Source organism: Anomaloglossus baeobatrachus, chromosome 4 (assembly GCF_048569485.1).
Source record: "Anomaloglossus baeobatrachus isolate aAnoBae1 chromosome 4, aAnoBae1.hap1, whole genome shotgun sequence".
Taxonomy (NCBI): Eukaryota; Metazoa; Chordata; class Amphibia; order Anura; family Aromobatidae; genus Anomaloglossus; species Anomaloglossus baeobatrachus.
Genome location: NC_134356.1, coordinates 653582150 through 653598932, shown reverse-complemented (window position 1 = coordinate 653598932; position 16783 = coordinate 653582150). Strand labels below are relative to the sequence as shown.

Below are 16783 nucleotides of genomic sequence, written 5' to 3'. Positions count from 1 at the left end.
CCATGAGCCTAGAATGTATGGGCTCATTCCAGGTATGACGGAATTTGTCACGTGATAGGGGGCGTGTTCAAAATGGAGCCTGGTGTTTTCCAGATGGAATAAACATTCTTTTTCTCAGTCCACCTGGGAATGGAGTTGTTCATAATAGAAGTGGGAGGGTTGAAGCCATCCCCCCTTGCATGATTATAGTGGACAGGAGGATAATAGTGGAGTCCTCACAGACGAATGCTGCACGTCTCATGAACCAGGAGGCTCAGGATGAACAGATCTGCTCATTCTGAACCTCCTTGTTCATGAATAGATGTGCAGCACTTTAACAGTGATAGATAGTGCTGGCAGGGGGTGCGAGCTGCACTCCCCAACCCCTGACTGGCACTGTTAGTGTTAAAGGGCTGCGGGGTGCAGGCACGGCCCCATACTTTAATGTCAGCAGAGGTCATACCGTGGGAACCCAGGTATGACCTCCGGTGAACTGAATGACATCACTGCTGCCAGCTGGGTCCTTCTTGTTAGTGTTTCCCGGAGCCTAGAGAGATCGGACATGTTTTCGGTCTCTCCAGGCTCAGATGTAACTTTGGGCTTGATGACAGTTGTGAACTCCCATTACCTCGATTGCCGACGCATCAGGGCAATTGGGAAGAGCCGGGTAAAGCACCAAGCTTGTCGCATCTAAAGGATGCGACAATCTCGGGTAGCTACAGGCTGCAATTTTTAGGCTGGAGGGCCTAATAACCATAGGCCTCCCCATTGTGAGAATAGCAGCCCCCAGCTGTCGGGCTATGTATCAAAATTAGGGGGGACTGCATGCAGTTTTTTAAATCATTTATTTAAATAGTTAAAAAAAAAGCTGCATGCGGTTCTCCTTATTTTGATACACAGCTAAGATAAGTGCAGGGCTGGGGGCGGCAGCCTGTAGCCGTATGCTTTAGCTGTGCTGGGTATCATAATATGGGGGGACCCTACGCCAGTTGTTATATTTATTTATTTTTATACCATGATAGCGACCCGCAGATAGCGGCTGTGTGTAAGCCGTTAGACGCTGACACAGGCTGGGGGCGAGTCTGACTGCAACCAATCACAGATGCCAGGAAGGCCGGTGAGTGGGCAAAGCAGTGCATATGAAGGAGCAATGATGAGCGGCCAAGGGAGGCCACAGGAGTAGCAGACAGCCAAGCGGGAGCAGTTTACAGCCGCGACGGAGCCTCGGTGAGTATAAAGCAGTCGCTTCATTCTTATTTTCTTCATTTTTTTTTAAATTTCTCGAGTGCCGGATCTGGATCAAACACCCAAAATCCCTGGTCTGGCACCCGGGCACCTTTTACAGTCCAGTCCGGGTCCGCCCATTAAATATTATTTAAACTGTGTATGTGGCCCCTATTTGAGCATTGTATAGTGGTATTATTTGAGCAATGTTTAATGGGATTAGAGCAGTACAATGTGGAGGCATTATAAGAGTAATGTATTGCGGATTTATTTAGGCACTATATGTTGATTGTATTTTAGCACTGCATGATGGTATTATTTTAGCACTGTATGTTAGTATTATGTGAGCTCTCTATGCTGGTATCATTTGAACATTATATAGTGTTATCATATGAGTACTGTTTGTTGGTATTGCTTGAGTACTTCATGGTCATATTATTTGAGCATCATATATTGGTGTTATTAGAGCACTGTATGGTGGTAATTTAAAAGTTCATGGTGATCATTTTAACACAATATGTTGATATTGTTTGAGCATGGTATAGTGTTAGTATGTGAGCACTATATGTTCGTATTATCTGAAGACAAAATGTCGATATTATTTGAGCATGGTATACTGTTAGTATGTGAGCACTATATGTTCATATTATCTGAAGACTATGTCGATATTATTTGAGTATGGTAAGTGTTAATATGTGAGCTCTATATGTTGGTATTATCTGAACACGGTATATTGATATTATTTGAGTAGAGTATGAGGGGTTATTTTACAAACATTTGGCATTGTTATTTGGGTACACCTACAGACACCTGCGTACAGCCATATACACCTACAGACACCTGCGTACAGCCATATACACCTACAGACACCAGCGTACAGCAGTATACACCTACAGACACCAGCGTACAGCCGTATACACCTACACACAGCGTACAGCCGTATACACCTACAGACACTTGCATACAGCCATTTACACCTACAACACCTAGCAGTTATAGTTTCATATTTGTGCATCGTATGACAGTATAACACATCACATCACATGTATTGTGATTTCATTAACCCTACTTGCAATCTTATAAGGCTGAGGGGCTAAAAAAACAATTTTAGCCTACATAAAAAAAAAATAAAAATGAAAAAATCTATTTCTACATTCACCGGATGTTAGTTTTTAATTAGTTGATAGTCACAACATACCTGGATATAACTGCTTAGTTGGGGCGCTAAAGTGCGTTCTGTTCTCCACTCGAAAAGCAATATCTGTTTCTTCAATTCCTTGTCTATGTGTACAGAGTCCGGCCTCTAACGTAACTCCTTCAATTTCTTCATTGAGTTCCAGGGCTTTTAAGACGTTGACTGGGGTTGCTAGAAATGAGGAGGGAAAAAAAGATCAGTTAGACATTGTTGGCCCGATTATCACAGCTGACGTTATTCATGCTGGTCTCATGAGGAGATGTGATGTAGTCAGACGCTCCTTAGTCATGAAAAGATGTACACCTTCATGTAGCGCTGGACGACTGGCGTTCACCTCCGGAAGCTCCTCATCACCAATCCTGTTCAGGACTATAGATGTAAATGTGGCGCCCCTGTGGCTTCAGTCGCCACAGAGTATTGCACCTAAATTTGGGTGTAATGCTAAACCCGGTTCCTGAGGGGGTCAGTCCTGATTTCACCACATTACACACTCAATACACATCAGGTTGCCCTGTTCCCACTGGGGACAAGGCTAAGGTCGGGTAATAAAGGGGTCGCCAACAGTGGCATTTACAGGATGCCCTCAACAGGGGCCCCAGTCCTACTAGCTTAGGACCTGGGAGGGGGGAGGTGCAGCCAGCAGGGGGAGTCAGGAGCCAACACAACAGTTAGTTCTCCAGCAGGAGAGAAAAGGAGCAGACGTGCCTCACAGGTGCTCCGGTGGGAAGGAGGAAGAGTTCACACGGTTGCCGTCGGGAGAGTGATCTCTGCTCCCCACGGAACCGACGCCCTAGGGAAGATCATACTTCATGTTGGTTTTCCAGAATCTGCCTGGACGGGGAAAGTTTCAAGCCTCCCTGACCACACAGCGCCCGACAGCACAGTGCCATATAGGATCCGGGGCCTCGCATCAAGCCAGACCCCACATCGGAACCGAGGCACCTGCAGATAGGGACACGGGTACATCTCGCAAAACCCAGTGTACCCTCGTAGCTTCAAGCCAGGAGATCCACAGACAGGCGTTACAAGGAGAAACCCACCAAACACCAAACTGGACTGATCTCCAAAGGGATTCGGGTTCGACGGAGCCCATCATAGGAAGTGACCGGTATTACCTGGGTGAGCGGCATCGTACAAAAGTGAGTAAACAACCTGGAACCGCAGTCATAGACTCTGTCTCTTTATTACCGGTACTGCCGCTCCCCGCTGCCATTACTACTCCCCTCACCATCCTCCCCGGGGCCCGCTCTACCTGTGGGGAATAATACCATCCATAGCTGCTACCACCATCTGCCCCGGAGGACAGCGACACCAGCGGCGGCCCATTCCCTGGTCGCATACTACAGGTGGCATCACGACAAACACCTCACTACTACTCCAATCATCCTTCCCTAGCCATCTTCTGTATGCCTCGGGGCAACGGAGCCGGGATAGGCCGCAAGTGACAACGACAGTCGACGACCCGACAATGAGTAGGTTAAATGCACCTGTCCCGTGGGGCGCTGCATAAACAATGGAGCAGATTTCCATTGGTAAAGAAATAATTTTATATGTATATATATATATATATATATATATATATATACAGTATATGTATCTATACAGTAATTAAGAGTTTGTGAACTCTTCAGACTTTTCCATATTTGTATATAAATTTAACCGAAAACTATATCAGATTTTCATACAAGTCCTAAAAGTGGTAAAAGAACCAAAGCAATAAATAAGTAAAAGATATTTGACCTTGCTAATTATTAACAAAGGAAAATTATAATTATACAGTATCACATCTATGAGTGATAAAAGTATGTGAACCCTTGCTTTCAGTATCTGGTATAACCCCCTTGTCTATCTAAACATTTCCGGTAAATGTGGATTACTCCAGCACAGCAGCTTAAAGGAATTTTAGCCCCTTTCTCCACACAAAACAGCTTCATCTTGTAATGCTACCACTAGGGGGCGCAGGTACACAGAAGAGATGCAGAGCTCCTAGGTGTAATGTGGCGTCTGCCCACTAGATGTCACCAGTATCTAGACGGGGAGGTAGCAGAATGGTCATACAAGCCAAAAGTCAGAGCCGGGAGGTCACGTCAGTGCAAAGGAGGAAGAGGAGCCAAAGTCACATAAAAGCCTAAGGTTTGTAGATGGGGGGAAACGTCAGGTACAGATGGGGAGCAGAACCATAGTCAGAGAGCAAGCCGAGGTCAGAAACCGAAGAGGGACGTCAGTACAAAAGGGGGAAAGCGGGACGGAGGCAACAAGACAAACGGAGGGTCAGGAAGTCAGGGAGCACAGACAAGATGGACAGAGCGGAGGACAGGAAGAGGAGTTGGGTTAGTGGGATGAGGATTGGAATGAACAATATATACTGTGTGTATATATATATATATATATATATATATATATATATATATACACATATATATGCACATAGTCTCTCCTTGTTTTGGTAAAGCTTTCACACACTGCTTTATCACTCCAAGCTTAATGTTCTTGAGTGCAATTTCCTTCACTCCTGTGTATCCTCATTGCTGCTGAAGGATAGAAGAGAGAGAACTTTCAGGTCACCACATATTAACCATCCTTGATCCTGGTACTTAAGTTTCTTGAGAATAAAATCTAAATTCTCATATCCTTCAAGTGCACAGCAGTAGCAGGTTTCACACTTTTTTCAGCAATCAAAAGTATACAAAAATGATCTCTTACTTTTCAAAGAATTTTACCCTTACAGACCTGTGTAATTGATCAATTGATGTTTTCCATTCTAGAAGGAAAAGTGCACAGCACTGCTTACCCTTTCAAGAGGTAGTGAGATGATCTCGTTTCACCACTAAGCAGTGTGGTTGTTGCTTTGTGACATCGGGCACAATCCTGAAAAAATTCCTGGTATGATGGAAGCTGCTGTCTCAACCGTGGTGCTATTGCCCAGATGAAGCCATCAATTCATAGAAAATAAAGGAGCGGGCAGCACTCTGCAGGTAGCTTCAGACAGCTTTATTTTTCGATGCTGACAGGTGTAACAGACATGAGGGAGTGGAGGGAGGGGAGCACGAGGACGACGGTACCGTTTCGCACCTCTAGGGGCGCTTTCACGGGTCCATACCTAGAGGTGCGAAACGGTACCGTCGTCCTCGTGCTCCCCTCCCTCCACTCCCTCATGTCTGTTACACCTGTCAGCATCGAAAAATAAAGCTGTCTGAAGCTACCTGCAGAGTGCTGCCCGCTCCTTTATTTTCGATGTTTTCCATTATCACATTGCTATTAACCCATGAACAAAAAATAATAATATAACACTGCCCCTATGTATAAGAATGTAACTACTATAAAACTGCCCCTATGTACAAGAATGTAACTACTATAATACTGCTCCTATGTACAAGAATATAACTACTATAATACTGCCCCCTATATACAAGAATGTAACTACTATAATACTGCTCCTATGTACAAGAATATAACTACTATAATACTGCCCCCTATGTACAAGAATATAACTACTATAATACTGCTCCTATGTACAAGAATATAACTACTATAATACTGCCCCTATGTACAGGAATATAACTACTATAATACTGCTCCTATGTACAAGAATATAACTACTATAATACTGCTCCCTATGTACAGAATGTAACTACTATAATACTGCCTCTATGTACAAGAATATAACTGCTATAATACTGCTCCCTATGTACAGAATGTAACTACTATAATACTGCTCCTACAGTCATATGAAAAAGTTTGGGCACCCCTATTAATGTTAACATTTTTTCTGATGGACTGAGTAATATTTAGTAATATTTCTGGACTGAAATGAGGTTTATTGTACTAACAGAAAATGTGCAATCCTCATTTAAACAAAATTTGACCGGTGCAAAAGTATTGGCACCCTTATCAATTTCTTGATTTGAACACTCCTAACTACTTTTTACTGACTTACTAAAGCACTAAATTGGTTTTGTAACCTCATTGAGCTTTGAACTTTCATAGGCAGATGTATCCAATCATGAGAAAAGGTATTTAAGGTGGCCACTTGCAAGTTGTACTCCTATTTGAATCTCCTATGAAGAGTGGCATCATGGGCTCCTCAAAACAACTCTCAAATGATCTAAAAACAAAGATTATTCAACATAGTTGTTCAGGGGAAGGTACAAAAAGTTATCTCAGAGATTTAAACTGTCAGTTTCCACTGTGAGGAACATAGTAAGGAAATGGAAGAACACAGGTACAGTTCTTGTGAAGCCCAGAAGTGACAGGCCAAGAAAAATATCAGAAAGGCAGAGAAGAAGAATGGTGAGAACAGTCAAGGACAATCCACAGACCACCTCCAAAGACCTGCAGCTTCATCTTGCTGCAGATGGTGTCAATGTGCATCGGTCAACAATACAGCGCACGTTGCACAAGGAGAAGCTGTATGGGAGAGTGATGCGAAAGAAGCCGTTTCTGCAAGCACGCCACAAACAGAGTCGCCTGAGGTATGCAAAAGCACATTTGGACAAGCCAGTTACATTTTGGAAGAAGATCCTGTGGACTGATGAAACAAAGATTGAGTTGTTTGGTCATACAAAAAGGCGTTATGCATGGAGGCAAAAAACCACGGCATTCCAAGAAAAGCACTTGCTACCCACAGTAAAATTTGGTGGAGGTTCCATCATGTTTTGGAACTGTGTGGCCAATGCCGGCACCGGGAATCTTGTTAAAGATGAGGGTCGCATGGATTCAACTCAGTATCAGCAGATTCTTGACAATAATGTGCAAGAATCAGTATTGAAGTTGAAGTTACGCAGGGGATGGATATTTCAGCAAGACAAAGATCCAAAACACTGCTCCAAATCTACTCAGGCATTCATGCAGAGGAACAATTACAATGTTCTGGAATGGCCATCCCAGTCCCCAGACCTGAATATCATTGAAAATCTGTGGGATGATTTGAAGCGGCTGTCCATGCTCGGCGACCATCAAACTTAACTGAACTGGAATTGTTTTGTAAACAGGAATGGTCAAATCTACCTTCATCCAGGATCCAGGAACTCATTAAAAGCTACAGGAAGCGACTAGAGGCTGTGATTTTTGCAAAAGGAGGATCTACAAAATATTAATGTCACTTTTATGTTGAGGTGCCCATACTTTTGCACCGGTCAAATTTTGTTTAAATGCGGATTGCACATTTTCTGTTAGTACAATAAACCTCATTTCAATACAGAAATATTACTGAGTCCATCAGTTATTAGATATATGAAACTGAAATAGCTGCTGCAAAAACCCAAATTGTTATAAAGAAAAAAGGTTAACATTAATAGGGGGCCCAAACGTTTTCATATGACTGTATGTATAAGAATGTAACTACTATAATACTGCCCCCTGTGTACAAGAATGTAACTACTATAATACTGCTCCTATGTATAAGAACGTAACTACTATAATACTGCACCCTATGTACAAGAATATAACTACTATAATACTGCCCCCTATGTACAAGAATATAACTACTATGATACTGCCCCTATATACAAGAATATAACTACTATGATACTGCCCCTATGTACAAGAATATAACTGCTATAATACTGCCCCTATATACAAGAATATAACTACTATAATACTGCCCTCTATGTACAAGAATATAACTACTATAATACTGCCCCCTATGTACAAGAATATGACTACTATAATACTGCACCCTATGTACAAGAATATAACTGCTATAATAATGCCCCTATGTACAAAAATATAACTACTATAATACTGCCCCCTATGTACAAGAATATAACTACTATAATACTGCCCCTATATACAAGAATATAACTACTATAATACTGCCCTCTATGTACAAGAATATAACTACTATAATACTGCCCCCTATGTACAAGAATATGACTACTATAATACTGCACCCTATGTACAAGAATATAACTGCTATAATAATGCCCCTATGTACAAGAATATAACTACTATAATACTGCCCCCTATGTACAAGAATATAACTACTATAATACTGCCCCTATATACAAGAATATAACTACTATAATACTGCCCTCTATGTACAAGAATATAACTACTATAATACTGCCCCCTATGTACAAGAATATGACTACTATAATACTGCACCCTATGTACAAGAATATAACTGCTATAATAATGCCCCTATGTACAAGAATATAACTACTATAATACTGCCCCCTATGTACAAGAATATAACTACTATAATACTGCCCCCTATGTACAAGAATATAACTACTATAATACTGCCCTCTATGTACAAGAATATAACTACTATAATACTGCCCCCTATGTACAAGAATATGACTACTATAATACTGCACCCTATGTACAAGAATATAACTGCTATAATAATGCCCCTATATAGAGTAAAATAATTGCTACTATTTGACCTAGAACTGGATCAGATTTTAATACAAGTCCTGAAAGCAGATAAAGAGAACCAAATCAAGCAAATAAGTAAAACATATTAGACTTAGTAATTATTTTACTGACAAAAATAATCCATTGTTATCTAATATATAAAGCTGAGTATATGTGTTTGTGTGTGTGTGTGTGTGTGTGTGTGTCCGCTAAAGGAATCTGCACCGTCGCATTTACAATCACAAACTTTTGCACAGACACCTCATGTGACCCAGGGAACGTCATAGATTATGTTTTGACCGAAAAATTTAACCCCGTGCTTTACAGTTACTTTCCAAAAAATCTGCCTCCATTAAAGTGAATGGAGCCTGGAACTACAGGTTATTAATAGCAACTGTGATTGGTTGCTATAGAAACAAAGGACAGTGTTAGTATAAGATGCTTATGTGTGAGGTAATATGATGTCGGTGGACAGATGGAGAGAGAGACAGACAGACAGGGAAAGAGAAAGAGAGACAGGCGGTGAAAGGGACAGACAGAGACAGACGGTGAAAAAGATAGACCTGGAAAGAGACAGATGGGGAAAGAGACAGGCAGACAGAGACAGACAGAGAGACAGACAAAGACAGATGGGGAAAGAGACAGACCTTGATAGAGACAGATGGGGAAAGAGACAGAGAAATAGAGACAGACAAGGAAAGAGAGACAGAGACAGGCAGACAGGGAAAAAGACAGACAGGAAAAGACATAGACAAAGAGACACAGACAAAGACATACAGGGAAAGAGACAGGAAAAGAGACGGGGAAAGAGACGGATGGGGAAAGAAACAGAGAGATAGAGACAGACCTAGAAAGAGACAAACTGGAAAAGAGACAGACCGGGAAACAGAGAGACAGACAGAGACAGACACAGAGATAGAGAGACAGATAGACTGATACAAAGACAAACAGAGAGGGAGAGAGACAGACAGAGAGAAACAGACAGACAAGGAAAGAGACAGACAGAGAGACAGACAGACAGCGACTGGGAAGAGACACTGACAGTTACTATCCCAAGCAACGCCAGGTACTACAGCTAGTATACAGTATTTGTGAGGGGTAAATATGTGTGAACTTTTAGGATTATCCTATAACTTGAAGGTAAAAGTAGAGTCTGGTATTTTGAATCAATGGGATGACATTTGGTGTTATTGGGTTATTGTGGTTATTCTATTTACAGAACAGAGATCTATCAAATCTGATTTTAACAATACGTTTGTAGAAGGGTGTCATAGAAAACATATTTTTGAGGACCTCGTCAGAAGATTTGTTAGTGCTCATCAGGCTGGAAAAGCTTACAAAGCCATCGCTAAAAAGTTTCAGTTACCATTTTACAGTCAGACAAATGTGTAGAAATTGGTAAAATACAAGACCATAAGTCCCCTCTCCAGGAGTGGTCAACCAACAAAGATCACTCCAAGAGTAAGGTGTGTAATAGTCATTTATGAGTAGAGATGAGCAATGCTGCCAAGGATCGGATAGGTTAAGGATCGCCGAACACGCCTGAGATCGCCAATAGGACTAAAGCAGTACATACTGAATGAGACTTATTCCAGGTCCGCTAATTAGCCCTCATACTTATTAACTGCTTTCCCCTTCCACCGGTGTCTCTGTTTGGCTGCCATTGGACCACGCCTCCACACTTTGAGAAAGCATCTGTGATTTGTTGGAATCACACACTCTGTTCCCAAAAAATCCTTTATTTAAAACAAAACAAAACCTACACCCTATTTCATTTATTAACCCCCAAAACACCCAGGTCCGATGTGTAATCCACATTGTGAGGTCCCATGATGATTTCAGCTCTGCTACATCTGAAGGCCCAGTGAGCAGCCATAGAACATGACTGCCCACTGTGAGTTTCAGGAAGAGACTGAGCCACAGTGATGAGCGGCGACGACACTCAGGCTACTTGCGTTCACAGCTGTAGGCTCTTACTGCCCTACACCTGTGACTGCAGGTAACCTGACCTCAGGGGACCTCAATGAAATCAGTGCCCTCACCTCAGAAGGTTCCCTGAGGTCACGTTACCTGCGGTCACAGGTGGAGGTCTATGTGAACCTCCAGCTGTGACCGCAACTAACCTGAGTGATGTCATTGCTGATTGCTGCAGCTCAGTCTCCGCCTGAAGTCACAGCAGGTGGTCATGTTCTATGGTCTCACACTGTCAGTTCAGATGTAGCAGAGCTGGAATCGTTGTGGGATCTCATGTGGATTACGTCGGACCTGTGTCTTTTGGGAATTAAAAAAGTGGTGAAAGAGGATGGGGTTTTTTTGTATTTTATTTCAAATTAAGATTTTTTTCGGTGTTTGTTTTTATTTCATTTCACTTACAGGTCAGTAATGTGGAGTCTTATAGATGCCCCCTCAATACCAATCTAGGGCTTAGTGGCAGCTGTGAGCTGTCATTAACCCCTTATTACCCCAATTGTCACCCCACTATGGTAATTGGGATGAGCCTGGTAAAGTTCTGGGATTGTTGCATCTAATGGATGCAACAATCCTAGGCAGCTGCAGGCTGCTATGTTTAGGCTGGAGGAGCCCAATATTGCCTGGGTCTCCCCAGCCTGAGAATAAAAGCTCCCAGCTGTCAGTCTTTATCTTGGCTGGGTATCAAAATTGGAGGAGACCACATGCTGTTTTTTTTCAATTTATTTAAATAATTGTTATAACAGCTGCATGTGGTTCATCTGATACACAGCCAAGATAAGCACACGGTTGGGGGCTGCAGCCTGTTGCCATGGGCTTTATCTGAGCTGGCATAAATATATAGGGACTCTGCACAACATTTCTATTTTTATTATTTATTTTACACCAGCAGTATAACGCTTTCAGAGAGGGTGGTGGCGCAGTCTGACTGCAGCCAATCAGAGACGCCGGTGGGAGCAGGAATAATCGGTCCCGGAAGTAGCGGTGCAGCTGTAGAGACACTCGGTAAGTTTTGCTTCCTCTTTTGTTAGAATGGCCAATCACAGCCAAACCAATACTTGACATGGCTCTGATGGGCAGGGAGAGGATGTTTTTTTTCTCCGTCCGAACATTTACTGATCCTTGGCAAGATTGCCGATTTTTGCCGTAAATGTTTGAATGTCCAATCCCGATTTGATCAGGCCAAAGATCATACGATTTTAACATATTCCGATCTTTGCTGATCGGGATAGCTCTTCCAATTATGAGGCCAAAATGGAACCCAAGGTAACCTCTAAGCAACTAAAGACCTCCCTCATTAGATAATGTTAATGTGTCCACCATCAGGATAGCATTGAACAACAACCATGTTTATTGCAGGATTGTAAAGAGAAAGCCACCTCTCTCCAAAAAGAACATTACTGCCTGTCTGCAGTTTGTTAAAGATCATCTGGACAGGCCAGAAGGATACGGGAAGAATGTTTTGTGTACAAATGAGAGTAAAATAGAGCTTTTTGGTTTAAATAAGAAATCTTATGTTTAGAGAAAGAAAAGCCTCATACCATCTGTGAAACACGGTGGTGATAGTATCATTATTTGGGCCTGTTCTACTGCATTTGAGCCAGGACGGCTGTAATCATTGATAGAATTCAGAATTCATAGTTCTATCATGAAACTAGCTGTAGTATCTGGCGTTGTCCGTGGTAGTAACTAAGTGTCTCTCTCTTTCTCTCCCTCTGTCTGTCTCTCTGTCTGTCTCATGCTCTGTCTCTTTCTGTCTCTCAAAGTCTCTCTCTTTCTCTCTTTCTGTCTGTTTGTGTCTCTCAAAGTCTCTCTCTTTGTCTGTCTCTCTGTCTCTGTATTTCTCTCTCTCTGTCTGTCTTTCTCTGTCTCTCTATCCCTCTCACCACCAGTATCACATTACCTCACACATAAGCTTCTTATACTAAGAATGTAATTCGTTGCCTTCAGCAACCAATCACAGCTCTTATTAATGACCTGTAGCAAAATAGAAGCAGAGCTGTGATTGGTTGCTATAGGCCACCTGATAAATATCCAGGCAAAGGGCCGCTTTACACGCTGCGATATCGTGACCGATATCGCTAGCATGCGTACCCGTGGAGCACAACATCGCCCAGACCCGTCACACTACTTACCTGCCCTGCGACGTCGCTGTGACCGGCGAACTGCCTCCTTTCTAAGGGGGCGGTTCGTTCAGCGTCACAGCGACATCACAGCTGCGTCACTGAACCGCCGCCCAATAGAAGCGGAGGGGCGGAGATGAGCGGGACGAACATCCCGCCCACCTCCTTCCGTCCGCATTGCGGGTGGGAGGCAGGTAAGGGGAGGTTCCTCGTTCCTGCGGTGTCACACGTACCGATGTGTGCTGCCGCAGGAACGAGGAACAACTTCGTTACTGCTGCAGCAACGATATTAGAGAATGGACCCCCATGTCACCGATGAGCGATTTTGCACGTTTTTGCAACGATGCAAAATCGCTCAAAGGTGTCACTTGCAACGGCATCGCTAAAGCGACAGGATGTGCGTCACAAATTCCGTGACCCCAATGAGATCGCTTAAGCGATGTCGCAGCGTGTAAAGCGGCCTTAAGTGTCAAAACAGCCAATATATTACCTCACACATCCAAACAGTAAGTAAGTGGGTTTTCTTTTTCAAATAACTGTAAAGCGCAAGGTTAAACTTTCCCCTCAAAACATAGTGTATGATGTTCCTTGAGTCAAATGAGGCGTCTGGGCAAAATTTTGTGATTGTAAATGTGACGGTGCGGATTCCTTTAGCGGACATACACACATACATACATATGTGGCACCCCAGTGGTCACGGGAGTCACAGTGGCATTAGTCTCCTCAATGGGATCAATGCTATGCTCGAAGGCAGCGTGGGGACCTCTCCTTGTCAGGAACATTATGAAGCGCCCCAGGGCTATGGGGTACTCGGTCCCGAGCGGTGTATTTACTGGGACAGTCCACTGGGTGGCCGTTGCCCAGTCCTGTGTCCCTGGGGGGTATCTTGAAAGGAGTTATTTACAGGGGAAATATAGTAAAAGTTTTGTTGTGACGCTACTTGTAGGTTGCGGCTAAGTAGATGGAGTCGCCGCTGCACAGTCTCTCTGGGGTTGATGGTAATGGCAGCCTGGATGTTGGGCCCTCCGCAAGTAGGGCCAGGCCCCACGGGGGTAGGTGATGGAGCTAGGTGTGGAAAGAAGGTAGGCCACACAAGGGATTGCAGTGTAACTGGTTTCTTTACTCACAGCGTTGTTATAGATGGCAACCCGAAGAAGGCTGGTCCTGACCACTGGTCCCCTTAGTCCCAGTGCCGGTGTGGTGACCTGGTGGCTTACTTCCCCTGCACCTGTCTCTGGTTGGCGAGTCCTTGTGGCTTGGAGCGTCTGGGGGTCCCCTCCTGGTTCTCTTTAAGTCTTAGTCCCTATGACAGCTAGCTTGAACCCTGTGGGGTTGGTTTCTCTGGTCCTGTTCCCCGGTTCTCTCATTGCTACTGTGTCCCGAACTTTGCGGTCGGTGAGATGCTGGATGGTCGCCTTACCGTGCAGATTTTATCAGGTCTGCCTGGAGCGTTTGCCTGACCTAGGGCTCTGTGCCCCGTTGGTGCTATGGTTCCGGGAGTGCTCCACCATACTCCACCAGCAACCACACGCCTGAGCCCTCAGGTCACCGTTACACTATCCTGTCAGTGCGGTTACGTCCGGCTCCTCTCACTTCCACTTACCGAATGTCTGACTCCTCCCCTCTGGTTGTCTAGTGGACTGAATCGGTTCCACCCCTAGTTGGCCATCCATTGGGTCCAACCCTAGCCTGTCACCTGTCTTTGGGAACGGGAAAAAAAAGGGATTAAAATGAATGTTTTCCTATTACCGGCACTGGTCTTGTGGGTCCCTGGGGGGTAGGCCCTGCATTGCTGACAGGATGCAGTACCTTGTAGCTCTTGATGGCTTCAGGGGCGCTACAATTACATGCAACATCTCCTACTCCAGGCCAGCAGGGGGAGCTCATAAGCTCTTTTGAAGGGAGTCTCTCTGTACATGCTTACCTGGGGGAAGGGTTAGAGTGAACAGGCAAGAAGTGAGGCAGAACAGTTTTGGCAAGGACAGGGGACAGTCATCTTCAAGTAGAGAGAGAGAGAGAGAAGGGGACGCTGTGCTGCTCCAGGCCGCAGCGGCTCCCACCATGAGCGCATTAAGGAAGGCCTCCAACCGCCAGGCAAGGAGAGATCCATGCTGCTTCTGGGCTGACTGGACCACTGTAAACCTGGACCACAACAACTTGTGTCGTCTAGTTACTGTCGGCGTCCCAGCCCTGCACCCCATTGCACAACCCTTAGAATCCTCCTGGGGCCCGCTCCACCTATGGGGATTGATCACACCCGAGCTGCACTACTACCAGCCCCAGCAAGGAACCCTGCAGCGGCGGCTAATCCCTGGCCGCATACCACAGGTGGCGTTGCAACAAACTTTCCCAATCACCCCATTTCCCCTTCATTTGTGTACGCCTCCGGGCAACGGAACCGGGCAAGGCCACACGTGACATCGACCCTCAACGGCCCAGCAACGATTAGGTTAACCACCTGCCCCGTGGGGCGCTACACATACATAAATATACATATATAAATGAATAAATATTATTATTATACATATACACACACATTCATACACACACATATACACACACATACATACACACACATACATACATACACATACATACATAAACACCCGTATATATATATATATATATATATATATATATATATATATATATATGGACTAGCCAGGTAGTCACAGGTAGGCCCTTACACAAACACCTCCCCCCTTAATAAGGTGACAGCAGCCAACCTACAAAACCCTTGTCACCTCCCTCAGGGTTTGATGTTCACACCAGGGGGCGGAGCCAGGCGGCTGGCGATGCCCGCTGAGGAGCACACAGGCCCTGAGGCAGGAAAAGCAGTGTAGTGCCCTGGTACCGTGGCAAAGAGGCAGACGGTGGTGGCCGCCTGCAGGATTACAGCCGGTGGAACCGTAAGGAACCGGGACCAGGTAGTGGCCCGCCGGTACCGAACCAGGGAACCGATTGGAAACCGGAGCACCAGGAGGGGTACTCAGACCCAGTACGAGGCCCAGAAACCATTGGACCGAGTCGAATCCACTGATTGAGGTCTGGACTTTAGGTCCTTTCCTACCTGAGACCCAACTGAAGACAACAGCCCAACCATAGGGATAGAAAGCCACCGCCCAGGCATCGAGATCCCACGGGCCAGCATCTGGGGGCAAACGGGCTCTACCGGCACACATAAGGCTGGGGAGCGGACTACTGTTGCTCAGGTATAGGAGTCATCATTTCTACCAAAAGTGAGGTGCAGGAGAAAGGCGGAAACCACCAACTTGAAAAGGGGAAAAGCGCAGCCGGCTGCGGGCACCGTCCACCATCTTGTATGGTTTACCAGAGACTCCAGCGTGTCTGTAATAGTGAGTACATCAGTGCCTTTGGGCCGCGCACCGCGCCGTACCATACCGACACGCCAGAATGCATCCATTCCCCCGCCTCAGCACCTCCCTCGGGCCCCCGGGACCATCATCTCCCTACCCACGGAGGGGTCAACACCAAGCTGCGCAACACCGTCCCCGGGAGCCTAGTCAACGACAGCGGTGGTGTCCATCCATTTACCACAACCCATGGGTGGCGTCACGAAATTAATCCCCAAACAACCGCGGCCCCGGCCGTGGACCTCTCCACCGAACACCACCCCTCACGTAGCGCCAGCATCGGCCCCCTTTCAGAGCGACTTGACCCCCCTGGGTCAGGGAGGAGCTCGAGCCACTCACCAGAAACGAGCCCAGATCTGAGCGGCTCGGCTGTCGCCAAGCGCGGGGCGGTACATATATATACACACACACATACATACACACATACATACACACATACACACTCACACATACATACACACACATACATACACACTCACATACACACACATACATACATACACTCAGCTTTATATATTAGATTCTAGAAGAAAATGAGCTATCAAGAGAATGTGGGCCAT

The 16783-nt window shown here is 45.0% G+C and overlaps 1 protein-coding gene across 1 annotated transcript in view; it reads right to left on the bottom strand.

The window, feature by feature from the left end:
* COL5A3 (collagen type V alpha 3 chain) overlaps positions 1-16783 on the bottom strand; it is a 307612-nt gene that overhangs the window by 226482 nt on the left and 64347 nt on the right. Inside the window, exon 2 of the mRNA XM_075346486.1 lies at positions 2402-2569. Coding sequence (XP_075202601.1) covers positions 2402-2569 — 168 coding nt within the window. The remainder of the gene's footprint in view (positions 1-2401; positions 2570-16783) is intronic.